The sequence below is a fragment of the Uloborus diversus genome, chromosome 2 (assembly GCF_026930045.1).
Source record: "Uloborus diversus isolate 005 chromosome 2, Udiv.v.3.1, whole genome shotgun sequence".
Classification (NCBI taxonomy): domain Eukaryota; kingdom Metazoa; phylum Arthropoda; class Arachnida; order Araneae; family Uloboridae; genus Uloborus; species Uloborus diversus.
Genome location: NC_072732.1, coordinates 168,560,380 through 168,588,194, shown reverse-complemented (window position 1 = coordinate 168,588,194; position 27,815 = coordinate 168,560,380). Strand labels below are relative to the sequence as shown.

Here is a 27,815-nt window from a genome sequence, read left to right as displayed (position 1 = left end):
ATTGAATGAAACGTATTACATTTTTGTTCATAATCAGCAGCGAAATAGTTATGAACGTTTTTCATGACCGAATATAGCATCATGCCTCATATAGGTAGATCTGAAATCTGCAATCCGGTTTCAACTATGGACTCTTTTTCAACCAATTTATTACTTATAAAAAAACTCGATTTCATGAAATGGGTGAAAAGAATTTCTTGTCAATAATCAATAATATTGCTATCAGAAATAAGAACTTGCTCATGTTAGCTATGAAATATAGTAAATAATGTATGAAAGAGAAATTTGCCGCCTTAAGAAGCTGCCTATTCTGCCTTATTGGATATTCGTCATTGCTTATGGTTTAATGTTTATGATAAGCGAAACTATGTATTCAAACAAATTTAATAAAGTTTCATAATGCTTCAATAATTGTAACTAGTGTTATAAGAAATATGCTGAGCTGTATTTGCTACTACATCTGCTATAAACTTCATTAAAGTTTTTTTTTTTTCAAAACAAAGCAATAATATGGAGATAAACATCGGAAAATACAGATTTAAAATCTTATTAATTCCATCATAAGACATTTTGAAGTTGGAGACTTCAAGACAGAAAATAAACTTTTAGAAATTCAAGTAAAATAAATATAAACGCTCTTAAGATAATTTTATACCACAAAACTTGTGGAAACGGGATTTTTATTTTTTTCAATTAATCTTTTCAGTTATCTATGGATTTATTTATTTATTTATTTATTATTATTATTATTATTATTATTATTATTATTATTATTATTATTATTTTGTAAATTGACCACTAAATATTTACATTAACAAAAGTGCATTTTTAAGCTATACTCAAGTATGCATCTTATGCAGGGTTATATAATTTGTTATCTATTTAGAAGAGCATACTTACGTTTTGTGTGGGGAGTAAATGGAAACATTATTTGTATAAAATTAATCACTCCTGTCAAGAAATTCAACAGTTATCTTATTCCTCCAAATTTACTCTCATTTTTTTAATGCAACTGTTTTGAAAGATACTTTGCATTTTCTAGAATTGAAATTGTGTTTAAGTGATCGTTCGTTGGTTAGACTACACTATCAAAGAAGCCAACAATGATCTTTCCCGAATGAACTCTGCTTTTTCTTTATTTCTTTTCTTTTTTTTTTGATCAATAAAGAAGATTGATTGATTTTACTTCAATCTCAGCCTGGTTTAATCGATTCCTATTGTCTTTTTGATTGGTACGACCAGTCACAGGGTACTTTTCTTACTAAATACAACTCCAAAAATTTTACACTATATTTACTGAGCTAAAACAAAAAGGTAAACTTCCGTCTTTAATATCTTTTAATCATAAAAATTATCCAAGAATTATGATAACTGAAAAAAGAAAAAAATATACAATTTCGATTGATTTGTGGCATTAATTTCGTTTTATTTTCAGTTTCTGATGACCGGTCAGCACCCAAGCCTCCCGTATCCGACTCCCAGCGCAATGCCGCCGGAGGGCCTGCCGACTCAGGCCGCGCACCCAGGATGCTCGCTACCGTACGATTCCCGGCTCCTGGGAGCTGCCTACCCTCGCCTCTCAGAGCTCTACGCAGGGGCTTATGCAGACCCCGTCACTGCCAGCTACATGAGCGGACACCATCCAGCAGTACTCTACCCTGCCTCTCTGGTAAGTGATTATTCGACCTCAGTGAGAACTTTTTGCAGAAAGACAAGTTTGTGAACCCTCTCGCTGCGTGTCCCGCGATTTCGATGGGGAACGGAGAAGTAACAAAATTTGCTGATCTCGTGATTTCCACAAGAATTGTAGAAGAAACAAAATTTGCTCATCTCGTGATTTCTAGAAGGATTGTAGATGTAATAAAATTTGCTCATCTCGTGATTTCCCCAAAAATCGTAGAAGAAACAAAATTTGCTTATCCCGCGATTTCCACGAGCAAGACGTTTAGTTTAAAAACTTTATTGCATTTTCTGAAATATTTGCACTGATCCCTCGTCTATTTGACAAGCTACGTACCTCCTAATTGAATAAAGAAAGGGCTTCCCCAAAAGTGTTGTTTGTTGCAAAAAAAAAAAAAAATGACGTCATAAAACTCGAATTTGGTTTGAAGAGTGAAGTAGAAAATTTCCTTCAACCTGATTAGTATGAGGTTTATCATACAAAGCGGAATTTCTAATGTAATTTTTTCCAAATTCAGTACACATATTTAAAATTTGTTTTTTTAAGCATAAAAAATGCGTATATTTTTTAGCAACTTCATTATTAAAATTGAGCAGTCAGAGATTAATCGGATTTTATTGATATAAGCTCGTATAGATATTTTTGTCATTCTTGATTGATAAAATTTGTTTAAGGACAATTTTTCTTAATAATGTTGGAAATGTTTTCATTATAATTTTTAGTTTTCATAAAAATTCAAGTTGTCAATAGTCCATAAATTACATATTAGTTAGATAATGTACAACTGTGCAGAAATCGAACTATCATATTTGGTTGTGCTAAATGTTGGACTTTGTTGGGATTTTGGACTTGAAAATGCGACGGTATTAATATATATTCCATTTTTCTTTTTGATGTTCTTTAATTCATAAACTTTAATAACAAAATATTCTTACATTGATTAGTTATTATGAGTAATCAGTTTTGATAACATTGACCACAGCTCACAATCATTTTCTAAGTAATCAAAGCAAGATTGGTTATACTTCAGAAATTGATTATCACGAATAATATCAGTTTTGATAACATTGACCATAATAATTTCCTTGTAAGTTTAATCCTTTTCGTTTATTAGCTATTTTCTTTGCTTTCAGACAACAATAAAATTCGAGCAAATAGTAATATGGTAAAATTTACCTCGCAACTACGTTTCATCATATCCAGTAAAAGAGAAATGCATAAAAAAAATACCCGTTCGTAATTTAGAAATCAAGGTCAAAGTATGACACAATGACTTTATTTTCTGTCTGCATTTCAATGAGTTTTTCTCATTGTAAATTCATATTCAAAGCTTGTTTTATCTACTTTCAAATGATAATTTCTTCTGTAATTTTTCACGACAATTCCCTATCAACCTTTCTGAGGATAAATATAGCAATTTTTTTTTCTAAAGAGTGAACACTTAACCTTTAGGAAGCAGTTCTTACCGTCTATTTCCCGCATCGTTTTTATTTTTAATAATATCTTAGTCACTTGAAGTAGATTAGGGATGTATTAGTCTACTCAAAAATCCCTTGTTGAAACGTAAGTAATGATTAAATTCATTAACTCACTCAGTGGTGCACCGAAGAGGGTGCAAAGGGAGAAATGCACCCACCCCCAAGAGCTTTTCCGAAATGCAGTTCACACTGCTATAGGCAGTCGGGGGCGATAACTTAAATGCAAAATGAAGGGAGGAGTTGGAAAGAATTTTAAAATGTAAATCTCATACAAATATGCTTTAGTTATTTTTTAAATGAAAAATACTTGATGGAAACTGCTAAATATTGTTTCCTTAGGTTCTTGATTTAGCAATTATGAATGAGTGCAAACAAAAGATCCACACAAAAGTAACAACTTTTTCTTGTAAGATCTTTATCGTTATGATTTTTAAGATGCCATGAAAGAAAAAAAAACACTCGGCCACTGAACTATTTTTAATAGGAGAAGTAAAACGGATACAGAAAAAAAAGTTTGTTTTTTAAAGCTTAAACCGAGTGGCAATTTGAAACTTAAAAAAAAAAATGCTTCTTTCATGACAGTGGCGATATGCACACCCCAAAATTAATTTCTGGATTCGCCACTGAATTCACAAGCTATTTAATGATCCGCATATTGTCAACAATAGTACACGAACTATCTTGACGTCCTGCTGAAGCTGAATATTCCTTTCTACTCTGGCTCATTGGAACTAAAGAACCACAGAGAGAGAGAGAGTACACATCTAATATCCCGTTATTTTAAAAAACACAAAAGTGGCACATAAAAAGTGTTTCACTCCCCCCCCCCCCCTCCATCTCTGAATAGTTAGTGACTTAAATGAAGGAAAATGCTTTTAGTACTAAAGATTACAGCTTTTAATGATAGTTTATTATGAATTTATGATGATGAAATTGTGCTTAAGTATTTATTTCCTGGTTAGAAAACCCTACTGTTCAAAAAATAATATTTATTTACTTAATTTTTAACATTTAGTTTCACATTTAAAAACTGGGACGAATTTAAGTTTCTCTGAAAGAAGTCTACGATACAAAACCAACCTAATTTTACTAGAAAGTTCTGCAAAATAAATAAATAAATAAATGAAACAAAATAAATAAATTTAAAAAAATCTTATGCCATATTTCGCTGGGAGTTGATTGCCAAGAGATAGAATTAGATATTGTACTGCTTTTGTTCCAAAACTTCTGAAGAAAAGCTTTTTTTTTGGAAAGAAAAAAATACAAAAGGAGCAGCAAAAATTGCTGCATTCCTCATTTATTTTAATAAATAATTAGAGCTTATATATTAAGCAATTTTTCACTTAACGTATTATATATTTACAGGCATCACCCTATGACTTAAAAGATCCTCGAACAGCTTGGGCCGCATTGCCACAAACAGCTGGTTACCCCTGTGATCCTGCTTTTGCTGCGTATGGACCCTATGGAGACAGGTAAAGAAAGAGACGTATGAAAATGCATCACAGTACTCATACAGTATTGGAATTAAAGTTATTTAGTGCTGTAAAAGCACTTATTTTGGCGAGCCTGTCTTATTGCAAAGATTTAAACTTCGCGAAATGTTCTTGCAAAATCACCGATATCTTCATTTTTGCGACCATTACGACTCACGAAAATAAGTGTTTTTACAGTAATCAATACGTCGTTGATTTTTTGCTAAGAAACTTATTTTTACTACTAATCTTTGCTTTGTAGAAATAAATGACAATTTAGAAGACACATAATGAACAAGGCATGAAATTCATGAACATTCACTGAATTTTACAATATTGTTCATAAATCAGAATGAATATTATTATGAAAAACTAGTTAAGCCTGAGCTAAATTGCTTAAGTTAAGTCGTATTTTCAATGTGCTCATTTATGCTTAATGTGAGAGGCAAAGCGAAAATCATTAACTTGATCGAACACTGAAACGTTTTTTGCTCTTTTGTAATCGGAGAGCTTTTGCCAAAATTTTAAGTAATTTTAATAAATTTATTAGAGGTAAAATGTGTTCACAAAAATTATCATTATGCTTTGCACATTCACATTAGGTTGATCATTTAAGTAACAAAATGCTTAAGGATTTGATAAATCCATAGTGCATCATTAATAATATTCTCAGATTTGAATTTTTTTTTAAACTGTATATAGTTCGAGGAAATTTTTACAGATATAAGTTAGCAAAGAAATGTGTTTGTTCGTAAAGTTTAAATGATCACATTTTTAAGGAAATGAAAACGCATTCCTTTACAAAAAAAAAAAAAAAAAAAAAGTAGAAAAAAAAAAGATACGATCTATCGTAAAAAAACAATGTGTTTTTAAGATTGAAATTGCTCAAAATAGGAACTTCCGAATATTTCAAAGAGAATTATCTATTTTAAGCAAAGTAATCAATGAACATTCATCCCGTGTGCAATACATTGTGATGAAAAATCGCTAATTAGTTTAATTTTTTTTTCAATGTCAAAAACAGTCGAACGCTTTGCAGAAAGTCATGTCAATGAAATTTAAGCTATTAAAAGTAAGCTCCCATCTTTTAGTGGTACATCATGCATACTCCACCCCAAACAGGTAAAAATGACGAACCTCTTCTTTTTCACATCTCATGATTTTTTCATTTTTCATTTCTGAAGCCATTTTATTTACATAATGATCACTTATTGCGTTCATAAGTTCGTTGAGAAAAACAATTGCTCTAGCTAATTAACAACAAATGTAAAAAGCTATTCATGCGATTAAAAATAAATAATCTCTAAAAAAAAAGGTGCGAAAATAAAAATGTTTAGAAAAATACTCATATGCAAAACATATTTTTCTTCAGGTCAACCTTCCTTTTCAAGCGGAAGTTTTGCGAGAAACCGAGGTACGGGATTTTAAAAAGAGTTCGGTTGTAAATATTTTTCACATTTGGAATATTCCCTGATTTCTGATACTTTGCTTTTCACTAAGGAAATGGGAGAAATTCGTTAAGGAAGTCAAAAGAAGAAAGGAAATATGGAGAATCAAATATTTTCATTTGAACTAATTTTTATTTTTATGCATTTTTTTTTCTAATGGAAAAGGTTAACCCCTGAAATCAATTTATGTACTTGCTTTACGATCAGGGCCGTCGAGAGCTATGGCGAGTCCCTCGCCAGATTAGTCACTGGGCCCCTTTCCCCCATAAAACTTGAAAAATTCATTCCATTCGCAATTCAGAACCGGGCCCTGGCAAAGGTCGAACTCCTAGTTTCTGACTAGTTAGTCTGACATGATCTCTCGTCGGCTTTGTTTACGACACCATCGACAGTAGTGACCGACTAAGAGATGAATAAACGAGTATTTACAGCAGTTAATCTTAAAAAAAAAAAAATTTAAAAAAAAAGTGGAATATGTTTACAGTTGCAACACTTAATTTCTCACACGGCTCGACATTCAAAGACTATCATTTGTCTATCTAGGTTCGACCCAGTCGACAGCGAAGCACGTCGACGCAATGCAACGAGGGAAACAACGAGCACCCTAAAAGCATGGCTCAACGAGCACCGAAAGAATCCTTACCCGACGAAAGGGGAGAAGATCATGCTGGCCATCATCACCAAGATGACGCTGACGCAGGTGTCCACCTGGTTTGCCAACGCGAGGAGGAGGCTCAAGAAAGAGAACAAGATGACATGGGAACCGAGGAACAAGACTGGGGATGACTTGGACGATGTTTCTGTGGACGAGGATGAGGATAAGGAAGATCCGACTGACGAGGACCCAAAAAGCGTGGATCCCAGTGGAGAATCAAGTAAGTTGCATTGGATTCTGTTCTTATTTAATAGTAATGATGATTTTGTGCTTTATTTTTGCTCGTTTGAGCTAATGTATTGAAATGACTTGCCAAAATTTGAAATTCAGTGTGCTCCTGTTAGTACGATATTATGCAAGTTTTTAAGCTAAAATTTAATTGATAGTAGTCCTTTTAACTCCATGATTTTATCCGAAGTCAGTCGGTAACCGAAAAAAGGAAAATGGTCAAATTCTTTCCCAGACCTCGTTCTTGATTTTCGTTACTAATTTAACTTTAAAAAAAAGAAGAAAGAAATTAGGTTGCGTTCGTACATAATTGGTTTACAGGTTGGCTGCGCGATATGTTAAATTATTTACTTTGAGTTAAATATGTGCAAACTTTCAATTTTTCTCAGACTTCGCTAGATCTTTTTTACAAATATGATATATGCCTTACATTTTGCTCTTTTGCCATATTGGACAAGGCCACCCAGATTCATGGCTGGTTCCTTGTCAGTTTGATCACCGGGCCACTCTGCCACTTTCCCTCTCGCCCTCTATGAAGCATATAAAACCTTTGCGACTTCAATTCCAAGCCGGACCGGCACCCCTCATGGGCGGGGCCCCTAGTTTGCTATTAGGCTAACATGGCCTCTAGTCGGCCCTGACGTTTTATTTTCGGATCTTCGAAGTAACATTTTTTTAACATCGTCGTGTAACATTTCTCTAAAATATCGTTTATAGAGCGTACAGGAAAGTCTCCGCTCTACCTAATATCCCTGCGTGGGCGAGATCCTTGAAGAAGTGTCCAAGTCAGATTCCCGCTCGTTTTGTACGAAGATCATAATATGCAACAACTTATTTTTTTCTTAAAATTACTGTTTTTTTTCTGATGTTGCTTAGTGCATATTGCAGTTCTGGAACTCATCGTGTAACATTTCCCGAAAATAGCGTTTATTCTATGTTTCGAGCGGAAGTACACCTGTTAAAGAAAAATTAAAGGTAGATAAAAGGGACATTAATCCAACTCTCGTGCATGAAAATCAATTTTTTCACTTAACATGCCAATTGAGTTCTGAAACTTGTTTGTGTGTGTCCGCTACACATGCAAACTTGTGTTTGATGTTGTGTCATTTGAATCCCATTGTTCTTTTGTGTGGAGGCCTATCTTTCGAACTGTTGCGTCACGCAATGGATCTGCCAGCGTAGCATCAGTTTGGAGGGTATAATACATCGCCACAATAAGGCACTAAAGGGGTTGAAAGGGTAGCAAACGGAAAACAAACAATCGTTCCAAAGTTTTGATCTGATCGGAAAGTGTAGCAATTGCTTTTTTTTGAGTGATGACCTGGCTCTTTATTAATTTATCATCTTCTTGTTCGATGGCGCATTGTTCGGGTATGAGAAGATGCTTTTTGTTCCATAGACAGGTTAAATTTTTCTGTAAGGGCATTCCGTATAATTTTTCATTTTAAAAATAGTCGTTTTTGAGCTGTATTTTAGTAGTTTTTTTTTTTTTTTTTTTTTGAAGAGCGTGCGAATCTTCTTTCCACTGTCAAAGTGGTCTGGGAATATATCTTTTGCGTGATTATTCTACTCTGGGAATAGGGCCAATGCCCTGTTCTTCAAAAATATTCATTGACAAATCTTCGAGAAAATAGATTAAAAGTAAACTAAGTTCAGGGTCCGAACTGTCCGGGCACCAGTTCGTCTGTATAACCTAAACAGTAGCGACTAGGTTTTTCAGAACAAGAATGCTTCAGAACCCGTATTACATTGACTTTGCCGGTAAAATTTGAGAAATAATTTGTCTGAGATTTAATGCTGGAAATTGACCTTTTAAATTAGTTGAGTTTTGTTTTAAAGATGTTGTTCAAACCTTCCGAAATCAAGACTGCACTGCAGCTTAGTCTGAATCAGTTGGTTGATTTTTTATATTTTAAAGATCTTGTTCAAACCTCTCTCTTTAGTCTCTTTCTCCGAATCAAGACCGCACTGCAGCTTAGCAGAATCAAACTTGCGTCAACACCGACGCTTTAATGACGGGCGTCACGACAGAAACAGTTTAAGATGTAGAAACAATTCTTTTACTCGAAATCAATTTTAACAAGACTTGTCACGTTAAAAACATTACAACACTGCAGGAACAACTAGTAATTTAGTGATAACAATCGCCGGCCGTCAACTTACGTACAGTACTTTAAACTATGTCCTTGTAAAGTCATGTCTGAGCCCATAACAAGCGCCATTCTAATTACAGAAACACGTTGTTTTATAGTTTCAAGGGGAAATTTTTTAAACATTTTATGAGCTTCCAATGGGATGTAATTACACTGTGACGGAAAAATCGAAGCAATTTTGCTCTTACAAAGAACCATCTCATTATGCCATTATGTCTTATCGTTTTCCCTCCACCATATAAGCAATGTAGCGCATTTTGCTTGAGGATGACCTTTTCTTGACACGCAATGATATTTTGTATTCCATCGTGTTGATATTTCTGGAAATTGCAAGAAAAATGACCAAATTTAAACAAGCCATTGTAAGTGTTGGCTAATCTCTGTGTTGCGCTGTTCTTTTCTTTTCTCTTATCACCATGCAATATAAATTATTTTCATGCAAAAATATGGAATTGGGCAATTTTTATCCTACTTCCCTTCATTCCATTAGTCTCTGTTTGCAAATTTTTTTATTTACTTTGAGTAATTTTTTCCTTATAGACTTTGAGTGCTTAATTTATTTTGACTTGTGAGATATATTTTAAAAATTTTGCTCTTAAAAAAGTTTTTCGGTGCGATTTTTCTAAATTTGTCTTGTTGGGAAACTAATACTTGCTAACAATGGTTGACTGTGTAATAAATTTAAAAACAGTAAGGGACAATGAAGAAAACAATTTGATTGAATACTAGTAAGCTTAAGTTGAATAGTTTTTACTCTTTTTCTGTCCTTCACCCTCCCCCCTTTTTTTTCTAAAGTCACTATTCAAGTTTTGGAACAAAAGTTAGTTTTATTTAGTAATTTCTCACATTTTTAATAATTTGGTGAATGTGTATCAAATGGCATAAATCAAAAACAAGCTTTTGAGATAAGTTTCATTTATTAAAAAGTTCATTTGAAGTAAATTCCTTTCCGAGAACGAACACACTTGTGAGTGTAAGGGAATCATAACTAATAATCATGTTACAGCGCACATACAGTCGAGGAAAGTCTTGAACAATCGTACTTGAATGTAGGAGCAAGGGTCTACCAAGGTATTAACTAATTATACGAGCGAGCACGACGCTGTTTTGGCTTCCTCAATTCGTTTTCCTGTTTCAATCAAATCAAACATACCCAATAGGTTTTTCAATGAAGCAACATTTCGCTGTATGTTTTCTTAGAACATCATTTTTAACATAATTTGAAAAAAAAGTAAATAAAATACATAAATGTATGAAAAAAATAGAAAACGTTTGAATTTTGATGCACAGCACCTTCTTTACAATTGAAGTCTATACATAACGGTGAGTGCATGGTGCATATCCATTTTTTGAAACTGCAATCAATCATTCGTTCAACGAAAGAGAGAAAAAAAGCTATGCATGGGAGCTTTTTTAGTAGCATAGCCTCATTTTTCTTATACCGAAGAGGGAATCTAATGGAGTTTCTGAAAACATGTATGCAATGGCAATATTAATAGTAATACCACTTATTATGTTAAGTTTTTTCAACTGTTCACTGTTCAGAATGCAAAGGAACTAACTCATCCTTATTATCCTTTGCCATATTTCATCATGAATCTATGTTTGAACAGAGATTTGAAAGCTGGATTCTTGTTTCAACTTCCTAACAATCCAGATGATAAAAAAAACAACAACATTTTTCATGTTACACACATTAGCATGCGGATCAAAAGCTTTCAGCACAACACTAATTAGTGTCAAAAAGTTTGTCCGAACTAAAATACTACTTGGTCAAAAAAGGATCTAACACTATATTTAACGGAATTAGCTCCCAGGAAAACTCATTAAAGACGCAAAATGCAAGCCAGTCAGTCATTTTTTTTATTACATATCGCGACTATTAAGACCAAGGCTAGTGTGAATAAACACAGACTGGTAGGAGAATGGAACATACCCAAGAAGGCTATTAGTGGCCATTACTCGTGTAGTTTTATGCAACGCCGACTGTAAAGAAACGACCGAAAATGAGCTCTACAGTATCCGCTCCCGACATTAATAACTTCATTACTGCAGGAAGACGGTTGACATCTCCATTTGACTGGGGTTCGTCATTCCCCGCCTTTTCTAGGTCCCACGTGAGGATCCTTTATGTTTTAATTTGTAACCACAACGTGTGTTTAAAACATCCTCAGGTACTTAAACCTAGTGATAATGCCTTCTACTAGCATCCAGTTAACGACTAGTCATCACACGCTGTAGAGCAATAAAGCTGAGGCAAAAAAATGCCCATTGGCAGAAGTTAACGTGCACGGCTAATAGCGCATTATAAAATTATGACTGACATACACGTCATACCCCATCTGTTATAGAGATATCTCTAGTATCTTCTTTTTTTTGTCCATGTTCTTTGGGAAGGGATACGTTTGAGGAGTTTCCCAACACCTGTCATGTCGTATGCTAAAGACATTCTAAAGTTTTACAGCGAGGTCATAATTGAGACATCTAGCTGCTTGTAATTGCCGGCTTTGGCCTAGCCCTCATTGACCGTAGCAGAAAGGTGGACAGCTCAATTGGGCGCCGCTCGAAATTTACGAGCACCGATAAGTGAGTGCTATATATTCCAGGAGCAGAGCATTCTCGTGCAACCCCAGGGCCCAACGTGCAAGAAGAAAGGGGAGGAGACCTGCTGCAACAACGCACACAAATCATACTCCCTGGCAAATTGGCCCCGTCCGTCAACAATAATTACACGCAGTTAGACTTGGTAAGAGGAGTTCTGGAGGAAAAAAATTACTAGCAAAAAAACTCAGATTTAGAGCTTAACTTTCTCTCCGAGCATTGTTTTAAAGATGCGGCGATATTTATGGCCGCAGATCACGCGAAGATCTAAATGGGAAGCCCCCCCTACCTCGATATATTTTCGGCCGGTCTGATGAGTTCATCTCGAAGGCTGATTGCAAGGCATTTATTAGCTTTATGGCTTTGCACTCCATGTAGACATTTTATTAATACGCTGCGGTACTTGATAACTTTGTATTACTTTCCAAGATGGCCAGATTACCAGCTATAAACACGAGTTTTAACACCGGTTTTGAAACAAAGCGCTTTTACGAAGAAAGTAAGTTTTAATGTCTCAATTGTTTTTTGGCACAAAATTTATTGAAGCAGTGCGATTTCTAAATTGTTTGGGCAGTGATTATCTAAAGCAACATGTGTTAACAAATTAACTCATATTGACTATAAAATAGTCTGGTAACATTGGTTCAGTTGCAGCTCATTTCTTTCGTAAGCTGAAAATAGTTTTAAGCGTTAAATTTTGTTTAAAATGATTGTTTAAGCTCTTAGAAAAGTTCTTATATTCAGAATTTTTCGATTCAGGTGATTAAACACGGTTCTTTTGCTTGAAGTCAAAAATCTTGTCAAAACGTAGTAAGCATGTCAATATTCATACAAAAATTATGCAAATTTTTAAAGCTAAACTGTTACTGTCTCAAATGGCAAATTGGAACTTAATCTACACAATTCTGTGTAGAAGACTGCTCAATAAAAATGCAAAGAGAAAATCACAACACATAAAACATTTTAAAGATACGAAAATATTAATGTCAGTGGAATAAAAGGTAAGAGCGCAATTTTACTGAAGACTGACTAGGACAAGAGCTATCTGGTCTTTCGAACAGTCTTATTATTTTCATATAATTTAGCACTTGACAGGGCACTGGCAATCCACTACTGAACTTCTACGCAATACATTTGAATGAAACAACGAGTATCACACATGTACCTTCAATCCACAGAAGTTACATCGCACACCAAACATAACAAAAAAAAATCAAAAATTAAAACATTTTAAGTTCAAATGGAATTTTTTTTAAGTTTGAAAGATTGGAGAACAATTTTACTGAAGCCCTGTGATTAGGACATGAACTCCCTGGCTATATAAAAGATCGACAATTAACAAATAGAGCAAGCAAATAAATTACTTTTCTGTCGTTGGCTGACCATTGGTGAGGCATACATTTTTGCAGTCTTACTAATTGGTAACATGCTAGTTCAATAAACCCTAATTCTGATTTAGTAACTTGAGTAACTGAATTAGAATTGAGAGAGTAACTACATCAGGATTGAGTAATCAGCAATTTACTCAGGACTCAGGACCAGCTCTTATTCCAAAAACTACTGAGCCACTCTTCATTTGTTTTCTTTGAACTTCTTCTAATATTACCAAAATGCTATTCTCTTTAAAACTGCGTTCCAAACAGAAGTACGGAATGATGAGTGATGCTTTCAACATCTTCTGCAGCAATTTGAATTTTAATTCAAATACATGTGAAGTTGCTTCTACTAATTCTCTGCTACTGAGCTGGTGATTGAAATATAAACACGAAAAATGTAACTGTTCTAATAATAATTTTGAACTTTAAAAATAAGTTTAGTGGCAGTAGGGGAAAATAAATCTGAAACGAGTATTACGTAATTTCTTGCTTTAGATTTAGCATAATTGATGGAAAAAAAAACACTAAAACTTCACGCAGTTTATGCTTAAAAACATTATCTGATGTGGAAATAAAACTGCGGAAAGCGTGCCTCAAAAAATAAATGTAACAAAACGAAAACACCTGCAAGGAGGAAAAAAATCGAAATGAGAGATGACACCGAACGCAGACGTGAAAGATGCGCAGGTAAAAACGAAAAAAAGCAAAAAGAAGACCTTTAAGAGCTGAAGAAATTCTGCGAGTTCAAAAATCAAAGTCGATGAGAGAGGGCGGAGGAGGGGTTGGAAAAGCAGAGGCGCGGGAAATCTCAAAGACACTCTTGGGGTGTTAGCGGGGCACGCAACCACATGTTCCATGATGCTGTTCTTAGCCGCGGTGTCTTATTATGTCGTAAATCTAACTCGCATGTGATTCTGTCATCTCGAAATTGAGACATTAGCACTCAACAATGGCATGAAAAGCGCATTTAGCTGGGTATATGTTTTGCGTAACGACCGGTGTAATGTGTTACTTAGTTTGTGCTTTTTTTCCCCTCATTTCTTCAGAAGAGAAAATGGCTTATGCATTCCTCGTCTTCGACCTCCGCCTCCCTTTTCTATTTCCACTGCCATTTTGTCTTTCCCCTGCCAGTTTTATACATACTAATGAAGTACACGAATATTTCTCGAAGCTGTCTTGGCGTTTATGACAACCAGTTTTTGCGAGTTTTTGTAAAATAGTGAAGGTATTGTTTCGTTCGCTTGTTAAATAAAGCAAATTGTTTCCTCGTTTGATAAGAAAATGGAAAGAATTCAGTTGCTTCTTTTGTTCAAAAAGCAAACAAGTTTATTCGAAAAGAAAAAGAATGCAAAACCATAGGTTTTCTTGAGATTTTTATGCATTCAAAGTGTAATTTTCTAAAAATCTTTGAAAAATGTTTTCCTAACGTTTGATTTTATTTTTAGAAAACTCCACCAAGGAAATCAACAGTCATAAAAAAGAAGTTTGCGAAGAGAAATCTTCTGAAAATGACTCACTTCCGAAAAACAAGGTTGAAGTTTCGAGAAATCTTCCCATTCCATCTAAAACTGATGAAGATTCCCCAGTAAAAAAGCTTAGTGGAACTGATCTTCCCGAATCTAATAAACCTGAAGTAGATCCCGTTGTACAAAAGCCTAAAATATGGTCTCTTGCCCAAACTGCAACTTCAGAAAGTCCACCAACTTCAAGGAAACATAGTTTGCAAGATTCTCAGCAGGAAGATTTCAACAAAAGAATACGAAGGATTATGTACCACGAATCTTATCCTAGTTCGGATGCTGCACAATCTTCGCCCTACCTCAGAAACTTATCCAGGATTCATCAAGACAGTTCAGCCGAATCTTCTATGTCTTCTCCTCCCTTATGGAGGAGTGGTGATATTCATAACCCTAGTGATAAATATGGACGTGTCACTCCTTTAGAAGTTGGAGAACTACATTCCGTGTCTCCATCTTCTAACGGTTCGCCTGCAATATTGTCTTCTGGAATGGACCAGTCAAATAGCCTGTCTCCCAGTCTAACATACAATCGCTTACTTGGGTGCAGGTTGCTGCCTTGTAGTGAAAGTTCTGCAGGAAATCTGCGATCCATGGACCATAGTCATTATTACACTACTCAAGCAAACTCTATGCCTCCTACATTGGACTTAAGGACACTACATTCCGCTTTCCTCAGAACATCTCCATTTGGTTACCCTGTGGGATTCAATGCAAATCCATCTCATGTGCAACAGAGTTCTCCAACGACAACATACAACAAGGCAAAATCCGAAGAAGGTAAGAATAAAATTTTGCATTCTGTCTTCAGTTGCATTAGCTTAAGATTTTGCAAAATTACTGTGTAAGCAATCCCGTAAAAAGTAAAAATATTTTCATACGAGTGACAAATTTAAACATTGCTCTAGAATATTGAAGTCATATTTTTTTAAGCATCAAATTATTTAAACTGAAATATGAGCATTCAGATTGAAGTATTACAACGGGAATATTCGGTTTCAACAAGTTTCCAAAAAAGTTTTTCACTTTTTTCAGTGTTCACCAGTTTTTTTGTTTGCTTTTCTGCATGAAGATTTAAACAGCGAACAAGCAATTGGTACGATAAAAGCCAACTCATCTGGAGATTTAGTAAATGACAAGATTTCAAAAGTGCGGTGTGAATTATTCCTAAACAATATTTTGCTGTGTTCAAAATTTGCAGGCTATTTCCCAAAGTTCGGCACTGTTTTTAATTGATCATAATGTCACTCAAACTGCGCACATACCCGTAATATGACACCAATACTATAAGCAACTATAGTAGAGCGTAATGTGAAATCTGGATTTATTTTTCCTTTTCTTCAATTCTGATACAAGTATATTTAAAGTAATAACGTATCATTCTTGGTGCAATTTGTATTTTTGTCACAACTAGTACACAACTAGTAGTTCAATTACAACAAAATGCAATTTTTTGTTCACATTCGATATTTTTAATTCCTTTACTCAAATTTTATTATTTTTCTTAATACTACGTGACTCAATATGAACTGAAACACGACAGATTCAAATTTCAGTTCCTAATTTCCTTGGATTTATTCTAATGTAATAATACGGCTTTACAACTTCTTAAATTTAACATTTAAATCACGTTAACAGAATTATATAACAAAGTTGCCCTTATTAAATAAAGGATAGCAGCTCTGGACACCTGCCTTTCTCGCTTTCGTACATCCTAATGTAATTGAGACGCCAACAGAACAAGTTCACAGAAAGAGATTAACCTTCTAGATACTGTAATGACAAAGAGCATAATTCATCATCGACTGACATCGAATTATGTTATTAGATCTTCCGAAGTCCCAGTCTCACTGAGTGAGATTGCATTAGTTGTAGTAGGGCTACCTATGGAGAAAATTGCTTCGATTCATTATTTCCGCCATTGATGGGGAGATTAAGCAGTTGGGATGTGCTTCCTGGCTTGGTGTGTGGCAAAAACTTTGTCTTTTCTCAGGGAATGTTTGTTCTTGGAAAGTTGGGAAAAAGTATCAGGAAAAGACAAGTGAAGATAAGTGTGCAATAGAGTGAAAACTTGACCGATAAATATTCCTAAATGTTAAAGCACACCAAGCAGTTTACTTCTGTATAAAGACAATATCGTTCATTTGGAACACTAGAGAATCATACATGTATTGTAGCCACTGGGCCTGTTTGGGTTTTGTTAAGAAAAATAGTTTAGAATTTCGCAAAAAATGACGTTACATTTTTGAAAAATGGTTTGGGATTTTGTGAAAAACTGCTTAGAGTCTTGCACTGAAATATTGTTATAAACTACGGTCCTGTTTTTGAAAAGATAAATGTTTTAACTAAGAACTGAATTCATAAAAAAGCATAGTTTTCAAATAAATGTTCAAATAATATAAATAAAACAAAAATTAGTAACAATAAAAACTTCCAAACAGAAGAAATGCATAGCAGTTTCAGAAATATGTTAGCTAATATAAATCAAAGTCTAAGCCCTTATAAATTTTATGAAGGTTTTAAAAAATACATTAGTTGAAGCAAAGTTTAAGCTGTTTCGAATTTTATGAACGCTCTGTTTAAAAGTTTTTTTTTTTTTTTTTTTTCGAATTTGGGAAGAGTTACTAAACAAAGTCAATATTTTTGTAGATAAACCCTTGGATGTACCTATTTTTCAATTTAGAAATTACGATAATGTATAACGTAAGTAGGAAATAAATTTAACTTTCAAAAAAATTAACTTAGTTTTTATCTTATCTTTTTATCGGATAGACAGAGGAATTAAAAATTGATGTGCTAGGTGTTAAGTACACTTCCTTAAATCTAAGATTTAAGGAGCTATAGTTACTTCTTAACATTAGTTGATACTTTTCTGTTCCAACTAATCAAAAAATTTCTCGCTTTCCACCTTGTGCAGCTATACAAAGTTAAGCTTAGTCCCAATTCAGTCCCACTTAAATACTTTAATAGCAAAATCTTTCGTTTTGTGCAACGTTAACCTCGGTTTTAAGTCCTTCCAGGTTACATCTTAGATTTTTCTACCAAGTCTTAATTTATTCTAAAACTGGAGAAGGGGAGGGAAGGAACGAGAATCTGCTAAAAGGGTGATTCTGGCTATAACACTATCACAAAAATATCGAAATAACTAAATTCAGCAATATCCAACAACAAATCAATGAAATTATCTGCTAAAGAAAATTTTAAAATAAGCTTATGTTAAAATTTTCTTGGGGGAAAAAATCTTATAGTGGTAATTACGTCACAATAAGCAGCATCTTGCATTCTTCAATACTAAAGTATTGAATTTAAACTTTTTCAAATTTTTTTTTTTTTTTTGTCGGACAAATAAAAAACGCTATAGCGGAATTATATTCGTCATATCAGTAATAGAAAAGTTGTTTCAGATTGTCAGTAAATCATGCAGTAAATTCTTTTGTTTTTTTAAAAATGTCTTTTATTTCGTCATTTGTAAGTCGTCCCTTTGTGAGAAATGTAAACGCTGTTCCACTGTAGTTTACTATTAACCGTTGCACCGTAGTTTACTATAAACAATTACTATAAACTGTTGCACCGTAGTTTACTATAAACAATTAACCGTTTAACCGCCGAACTATTGACGGATGATCAAATTTGAGTAATTTTTTGCAATTATGTCTATTTATGTCTAGTAAATACAGAAATAAAATAAAATTTCCAGAAAAAAAATTTTTACTATGATTTTCAGTGTGTTCCATTTTTGGAACATTGGCGTTTTGCATGAAGTTTTTTTTTTCAGAGAATTTTTTTAAACTAAGAGGTTTTGAATGCGGTTTTTATCTTAGCATACTTTATTGCGGAAAAAATAATATTTTAAATTGCATTTGTGTACATATCAGAATTCAGAAAATCCAATACTGAAATATCTAATGCCCATCATATGAAAGGAAGCGTTGCTGGTGAAGTCGTTTGTCGCAATGTAAACATTTCTTAGTCGTATTTTTTTTGCACACCGCGCAACGTCCTTGGGATGCAGATACAATATAATGTCCGTCAGACATTCTTGACCGTTTATGTAAATGACAACGAGGCCCTGGAGGACTTTCCACTAGTAGTTTTCTTCTTAGGAGGTGAGTTGTTATTTCTCTTCGGAACTCTAAATGCTTCATCTTGACTTCGTGTAAATCACAATGAAGTAACCAACTAGCTACAACTGAAATATTCAGCGCATTGCTAAAAAGATTCCACCACCATTTTTTACTCCTCAAATGAGGTCTGTAGCTCCCTAAAAGTTTATCCAAGACGTCCACACCCCCCATTCCTTCATTGTATCTCTTGATAAGATGAGGTTGTGGCACATCTATCTTGCATTTCTGCGCATTTGAGTAACATTTTACAGATGCAAATGTCTCATGTGTATAACAATTAGATGCTACTGTAACCACTGCATTATCTTTCCAGCTGCACATGTACACTGATCCATCAGATCGATAGTCAAAATTTCCGCGATCTTCTTTAGAAAGGGCTTTTTTGGATTTCCGTGGACAATGGCCAGTTCGGTTTTCACGAATTGTTCCTGTTGCTCGTACACTTTTGTTTTGATAGCTGAGAAATTAAGTCATATGATGTAAAAAAGTTATCAAAGTATACTTCATGCTTAGACGTGTAAGTCAAAACTGATAATAGGTCATTGACAACTCTGGATCCTAATTGCAGATCAGGGGATCCTTCTTTTTTGCCTGAATAAATCTCCATGGAATATGGGTATCCACTTGAAGAGCACAGCATCCAAATTTTGAAGCCGAATCTTATTGGTTTTCATCTAATAAACATTTTACATGAATGCCGACCGTAGTAGGGAACCATAGATTCATCTATGCTTAATTTTTCATGAAATACACCAAATTGTTGAGGGTTTTTACACAATTCTTCGTAAATAAGGAAAACTTTTCTTAGTTTGTCATTTTGTTTTAATTCATGGTTGTCCATCAAATGAAAGTTGTTTTTTATTTTTCGAAAACGATTTTGAGGCATAACTGTTCGTACAATTGGCACAGATGTATCTTCTGCACTGCTCCAATACATATCTTCAGAAGGAACAGAATGGTACCCACTCAATAGCAACAAACCAAAAAATTGTAGCATTTCATCTCTGTCAACATCTATTCTTCCTCAGTGATATTGCCTAGTTCATCAGGGGGTAATTGGCATATATCTACATCTGACAAATCCGAATCTGACAATGTCTCTAAATAAGCCACAGCTTGTTCTACAGTAAGAAATCTTGTAGACATTTTTTAACATTTATGAACAGTTGGTATACGTCAAACAGAATTTCGTTTCGCCCGAAAACAAAGCTAGCGAATTATTGAACTGCACTTAAAATATGAAGAATAAAACTCTCACTAATATTATTTTTTATTATTACGTGACAATGCAGCTGTCCGAGCAGGTGTGGATTCGGAGCCATATAGTCCGTCAAACAGAAGACTGTTATTATTTTCTTTGCTAACGAAACGTCATATCCTTTCAAAATATAAACTTACTTGGTTTTGCCAACATCTACATCAGAGTACATTCAAAATGAGAAAAAAAAAGAAACATATATTACGAAAAATGAAATTTCCCCTTGGAAGTCCAACGATTTACTTCTTGGAAATTTGACTCCCTAAAAGCGCCAATGTTCCAAAATTGGAACATGCTATTTTGAAGGGGTACACCTTTCGGAAATATCATTGTACATTTCTACAAGCATTTTAAAATCGTACATTGAAGTATTTTTCTCAACTATAATAAATATCATCACATTTTCTGAAAAAGTCAATTTTTGGTAAATTTTATAAGTAAAAGTTGCAAAAAGCTAAAAAAACACTCATCTTTGAAAAATCGCAATAAATAATTGAAAACATATAAACAATCAAGCAGGAAATCAAAAAATACTTTTAAATAAGACTAAACTGTGTTAAAAAAAACTTGTTTATTTTAACGTTATTTCTTGGGAAAATTTTCACTTAAATATGATGTTCCATTTTTGGAACATTGGCGGGTAAACGGTTAAATATAACGAATGTGGTCGAAAGTTATTTGTCATTGCTAAAGAAAGCTAATTGATGTATCTGTCCTCCAGAACTTGAAACATACCATACATTAATTATGCTGAAAACATTCCAAAATAGAGGTTTTGTGAATCAATCAATGTTCTTCGTGTGAGGTACTACGAGTAGTGTGCAGTTATTGGTTTTATACTGAAAGAAATGGCAGTCTGCACTAACATTCTAAAAGGACTATTAAAGACCAGAAAATTTCATAATCATTTTACTGTATCAAAAAAGCTCTGTCCACATGATTTTTTCTTTTTGGTAAATTATCAACGTATTAAGAAAACATGATAACAGAGAAAAACCAAAAGCAGAAGATATTAGTTGCCTAAAAAGAACATTCAAATTTATTTATTTGGTGAAATAATTACAGAAGAACTTTCATTCATAAATCATAATTTTGATTCATAACGTTATTAATAATTATTGGGCGACATTAATCTTACTTTTATGGACAGAACTCCGATGTTGTCTTTCTAATGATTCGTTAACTGTCTATATGTAATCCGTCCATTAATTTCATTAAAAATGGAGACGAAGCAATTATTTTCCAATTACGATGCCAATGCAATATCAATTGACCTCGTACTCATGTTTCTGTAATTTTTATTCTTTAGTATCTGGAAACTTGATCAGCTTATAATGCAACAAATATGCTTATCAAATGTATCATGTCTACAATTTTATAGTAACAGCTTTAAAATTAATATTCTTGAAACAAAAGTGCTAAAACTTTCCATGCATTAGGTTAATTATGCAATGGCGGATTCAGACAACCGTTTTAGGGGGGGGGAGTCATGCTGAAGAATGATACCCCTCTCTCTCATGAACGAATCCACGATTTTGGGTACAAAAAATTTGAAGAACTGCTTAAGCATTAATAAAAAGCACCAAATCGGCCAGGAATAAAGAAGTATGTCAAATATTTACTTTCAAAATTGATTAATGATTTGGAAAGACTGCTAAATCGTTTACATTTTATTCATAAAGTGTTAATGTGGACGGACACTATTGTCGATGGTTTATAGGAGGCCTTGACCCCACATGACCCTCCTCTTGTATCCACCTCTGGGTGTATGATTATGGTGTTATGGCTTACAATTTTGAATAATTTCATAAAATAAAAAATAATAAATAATAATAATAATAATAATAATAATAATAATAATAATAAATTATGAAATATTTCATAAAATAATTTCATAATTTTCTGTTGGATTTAAGGAATCTTTTCGTTGAAACGTTCGAATGAACTTTAAATAACAATTCGAAGCATTTTCTTAATGAGTCTGGAGTTTTTTTATGACATCATAAAAACTAGGAAAAATTAAATTTACCTACAAAAATATATCAATAAAAATTAATAAAGAATAAATGAATAAATAAGTGTGTAAAAACAAAAATAAATGAATTTTTACGCGATTCCTGTATATCAATCTCCGAGGTAAGATATCGGGAGTAGAACGTGTTGAATTTTTTCAGTATTGCGATTGAAACCGTGATTTTTTCCCCGCGACCTAAATTACGAAAATGCGTTAAGCAATGCATACTCATAGATTTTACTTATGAAAATAATGCATCCATTTATTAAAACTTCCCTTATCGAAACTACCCATTTATTCGTCTTTTCAATAGAGGTTCGTTTCTCCTCGGCCAAAATTACAAAAATGCGTTAAGCAATGCATACTCATAAATTTTACACACACACAAATTCTACATCAGTTTATTAAAACTTCCACAGTGTTAAGAAAATTCCCATTTGTTCGTTTTTTCATAAAGAGGATTTCCTAAATCTTTCAATGAAACCAGCTAGTGTTGTAGCCAGAACCTCAAATCAAACCGTTTTTACACGATATTTTCGCTGTCGCCCAAATTACGAAAATATTTAGCGCAATGCATACTCATAGATTTTGTACTTACTCAAATATTGCATCAAATGCTTTAAAAATTGAATTGAATCATTGAATATTACTAACTAAACTTCCACAGTTTTTAAAAAATACCGTTTTATTCGTTTTTCAGAAGGGTATTTCCCAAACCTTTCAATGAAACCACAGCCATTTTTTTCTCTCTCAGTCATCTGCTTTAACCCTTTGTTACCAAGCCATATTCATACCTCTCGAAAACAATTAATCACTTCAACATATTTGTTGTCTTTCTTCGCCTAGAATTAGAAAAAAAAAACCTAGTCGTTAAACATTAAATGCATGGCTCGGAACGCGCAGAACAGCTTCCAATAATTAAATAAAAACAATTGCAATAGGATAAAAAAAGGGCAAAATTCGATTCGAAGCTCAGTGAATATCTACTTTTGTAACTATTCTGCTGGGGGAAAAGAAGAAAAAATTGAAACCGGAACACCTGGTAGATTCAATTGTCCATTGATCATGTTCGGGTTTCAAAAGACGCTAATTATTTTAAAGAGAAAAAGGTTTCACACTTGGAAAGCAGTTGGTTTTGTCGATCTTTTACAGGAACATGTTAGCATTTATACTAAAAAAAATCAACAATATAACCAGATGTGTTTCAAATAGAATGTTTTTTTTTTTTTTTAAGACACGCGTCGCTTCTTTAAATGAATTCAACCTTCATGATGTAGATAATGGTCAAATTTCATCGCTTTCAAACAAGCACACGTTCCTCGAACAAGCCCTTGTTACTGATTACGAAAGTATTTTAAGTACCAAGTTAAGAGTGTTTAATATCATATTCTATTAAGGTAAGCATATTTTGTAAAATAACATTAAGACAAGCATTTATTTACACATATAGATAGTTCTAAAATGGCGGTTAACTATTCCTTCCCCTTTTTGAGTAGTTTGATAAAACCCGATAGTTATTATTAGACATGCTAAAAATTTTAGCATATTTATTTTCTGTCTATTAGCTCACGTCAGAAAAAATTAAATCAAAATTAAATCAGAAGTAATTAAATCATTAATCTTAATTTAAATTAAGAACATAATTGCGTTAGAGTATTCATGTCTATGAGAGAAAAAAATGCCTTAGTGCTAGAGAGTAGAAGTAAAATCCCTATTGCATAAAAACAGCACAAATTTGCAAAACATTGAAGGTACGCTTTTTTTTTGTAATCTGGAAACATGGAACGTTTTACAAATCTGTTTTATACGAGATCGTTTTGCTTTTGTTCATGCGTACGTTTCAATTTTAAAAGCATGGGCAATGGGAGGTCATTACATGACACTCAGAAGTCTCCCTCACCTACCATAAATGGGAGGTCTCTGTACCTCACAAAAAGTTCCTTATTTCGCAAATTTTGTCTGACGATTCGGCAAAATCATCATTTGGCGAAATTTGAAGTTCTATTCGGCAAAATTATCCTCATTTGGCAAAGTTTGGAGTTCCATTTGTAAAACTTATCACAATTTGAGGTACCCTATGGCAAATTGAGACGTTCCGCCCACCCAATAATTTCAGGGTGCCCCTCTTTAAAAGAGATACATTTTCATTTAAAAAATTAACAAATACCTTTGTGCTGGAAAGGAAAAGAAAATAATAGCGTTAAAATACAAATTTGCAAGAAACTGCAGACACATGCTTCGATATTGCAAAGCAAAAGAAGTGCAATTATAGATAAAAAGATATCCGACAGAAGTTGTGTGTGTGGAATGCTTTTTCATCCAATAAGCTCACTGTTGCATTAAACGTTACTGAATCCAGAAACACATGTCCGAAGTTTCTTGCAAACATTAGTTGTGCATTTTAAAGTTGCGTTACTATCTTTTCCATTTTCAATTCTAAAAAGGCAGGGTATACCTACAAATTGCCTTTTGCTATATTCATCGTCCATCTAAGACTATTGCTTAGACTTTATAATACATTTTTATAATCCCTTCCATTATCAATTATCACATTAAATGAATTCAAAATGCTTCATCAAATATATTTTTGGTTCAAATGTGAGGATAAAAGGTATTTAAAATGTCGCTGTAGTTCAGCAAATATTAGTTTTTGTGTTTAGTACAAAAAATCTCTAAAACTGAAATGTTCATTTAATAGTCTATTGATTAAAATTATATTTTTATCTAATAAGTATTGTTTTTCTTCTTTTTAGGAAACCACAGCTGATGTTAAGAGAAAAACTTCATCATGTACAAAAAAAAATATGTAAATTAATGTAATTCATCCCTCAATCAGCACTTCAATCACAAGTTTTCGTGAACTGAATCATGTACATCACATTCTGAATTCTTTACTCTGCGAGTAAAATCATCAACTGATTTGTTTTTTAACTTTGGCATTATTAGCAAGTGTCCTGATGTTCTTAAAGCAGAGGTTTTTTTCCAACAAAGTTGACAGATCGTAGCAGTCATAGATTTGCTGAAACTGTAACTTTATCTTTGCTTCGAAGGGAAAATAAACTTTGTATGTAAAAAATACGTGGTATCAAATGTCACGCAGGTCGTTGAAAATTGAACGCATTTTTCACGTAAAATTCTTCATTATCATGAGGTCATCATTCGAAATTGTGAGATCTCCAATTTATTAAAAGCATTTTACTCATCAATGAAAAGAACTGAAGTGAAGTGAACAATCAGAAAAAAAGCTTTACTTTCTTCTACATGCAAGCTGCGACATGAACTGCTTGAATTTATTTATTGTGCGTAAAAACAAAATGTTAACTTCATCACTTGTACATATGTCATTCGTTAGTTGTAACAGGAGGTGATGACGTCGTCATTGCAATCAAATTCCACTGAAAAATCTAGTTTAATTTATGTGAAAATGCACTGCGTTGTTATTCATGTTTTGTAATTTACATATTATGTAAAAGTATTTTTTGTTAAAATTATTGAAAGAATAATAAAAAAGAATAGAAATTGATGACTTACTTATTGTCTTTTCCTCATTTTTAAACAACAGTTACTATGAATGCATTGCAGTAAAAGTATAGTGCCTAGGCACTATAGTAAAAGGTAGGGGAATGTGGGGAAAAGTGAAATGGCGAAAGATTTACTCTGCTTTTAGCGCCACCTATGTGGCAATATTTTAGCAATATAGTCTATTCTTTTAGCACATGTAGTCTATTCCAGTCAGAAAAAAATATCGGCAAAGATTAAAGCATATTATAATACAAGAAATTTTCAAAAATTGACACTCTTATTATAATATTTTCTGAAAATCAAAACTTCTTTTTGGTTTATAAAAGGGTAAAATTCATGTTATTAGTATTCAAAATATTAATTGAGACCTTCAAGTATTCGGTGCGCTATTGATGTAGTTAAAATTAAGTTTATTTCTTTTTCAAATATTTTGATCAATAAGTCAAGTATATGCGAGGCAAAGTGAAATCGCTGATTTCGTTTACTCAATCAGTTACTAAGTCACTAACATATTTATGTAATAATTAATTAATTTACATTCCTTCTCTTTGTTCATGGATTCACTTATTTTCTTATTGGTTCACTCATTTACTCACTCATTTATTTTTCTTTATATTTGTATTAATTTACATCATTTATTCATTATCTTTTTATTTATTCATTCACATTTTTATTTGATGATTCATTTGATCTAAAATCCTTTTTTTTTTAATCTAATAGAAAACATTTCATTAGAAAAATATTTTATTTTTCACTTTGCCCCATGAAAAAAAAAAAGTTAAATTTTCCACTTTTTTTTTCTGAAGGTGCAAATTTACTGCCAAAAATTAAAAATAATGTTTCATTGCAAGTGTTATTATAAAATACAATGTTCTTTCCTTTTTTTTCTGTAATTTTCAGAACATATTTCCAGTTTGTTTATTTTAAAAAAGCTCAGTCATCTTAACTATTTCACTTTGCCCCACATTCCCTTACTTCAAACGAATTATAACATCTTCCTCTAATTAATTAAATTTCTTCTAATGAATAAACATTTCTTTTAATAAATTATCTTTCTATTAAATAAATATCATGATTTTTTTTACCAGTAGCCATGAATATTAATATACTTCAGAATAACAACGTTATTTATAAAAATACACTTTTCATTTCTTTGATCATAGTTTCTTTTCATTAGCTTTTAATGATCCCGCCTCTAGGATATTTAATAGGGTGTTGCAATTGTTCTGATTGGCATGGAGAATTTTTCCCGAAAGCTTTTATAAGTGAAAAGTTATGAGAATTCTATATACACCTTTGTACTAAACAGTAAGAGTCATTAGTACAACGCTAATATGCCCAAATTAGCAGGGAAGCAAAAGGGTAAAAAAAAAAAAAAAAGCGCATGCACTAACATTGCACAAGCGTCAAAGCAATCATTCTTAATTATATATTCTTATACTTTTTTTTTTTTTTTTGAGTGTTTAATTAAAACGAGAGAGTAATTGCAGCATACGTCACCATGAATTTAATTTTCAGCCAGATTTTTATCCCAAAAAAAAGTTTAGTCATAAGATAAAAGTAAATGACTATTGAAGTACAACCAGGGCTCCCAGAGTTTGGATTTTCTCCCAAGATATTGCGTTTTTAATAGAAATGTAAAATTCTGGGATTTTGTTTGAAATTCTCGGGTTTGGGCTTCATAATCACAATGAAAACGCTACATTTATATTTTAATGCTACATTTTTAAGTATTTTAAAGATTATACATAACTAATATATTTACTAAGATTAAATTTTTTCGATAAGAAATCTATATTTCTTTCATGCTCAAGCTGCGACTCTATAAAAAGATTGTAGGGGAACATGGGGTAAAGTGAAATATTTACTCTCCTTTTAGCTCCACCTAACTGGTATTATTTTAACGATATAGTACCATATGGAGTCTTCTAGTTAGGAAAAAAATACCACCGAAGATTGAATGCTTTTTTAATGCAGGCAATTTTAAGAAATGGATACTCATACTGTAATATTTTGTTGTAAGTAAAAAATTATTTCGTTACTATAAAATGATAAAGTTCTTGTAAAGAACATTTTAAATATTAATTGAGAACTCCTAATATTCAATGCAGTATTAATTTAGTTAATATTAAGCTTATTTAAATAGTAAAATTAGTCAAGTACATACGGGGCAAAGTGAAATAATTTGTTTCATTCACCCAATCATTTAATATTAATCACTTAAATTTTCCTTTATTAAATAATTCACTTACATTCCTTCTTTTAGTAATTCACTTACTTATTCA

At 32.8% G+C, this 27,815-nt stretch overlaps 1 protein-coding gene across 1 annotated transcript in view; it reads left to right on the top strand.

Moving 5' to 3' along the window:
* The window catches only part of LOC129217479 (iroquois-class homeodomain protein IRX-6-like), a 53,402-nt gene extending 27,943 nt beyond the window's left edge, over positions 1 to 25,459 (top strand). Inside the window, exons 2-6 of the mRNA XM_054851786.1 lie at positions 1,436 to 1,669; positions 4,525 to 4,634; positions 6,626 to 6,957; positions 14,541 to 15,392; positions 24,762 to 25,459. Coding sequence (XP_054707761.1) covers positions 1,436 to 1,669; positions 4,525 to 4,634; positions 6,626 to 6,957; positions 14,541 to 15,392; positions 24,762 to 24,775 — 1,542 coding nt within the window. The 3' untranslated portion in view covers positions 24,776 to 25,459. The remainder of the gene's footprint in view (positions 1 to 1,435; positions 1,670 to 4,524; positions 4,635 to 6,625; positions 6,958 to 14,540; positions 15,393 to 24,761) is intronic.
* Positions 25,460 to 27,815: the final 2,356 nt, after the last annotated feature.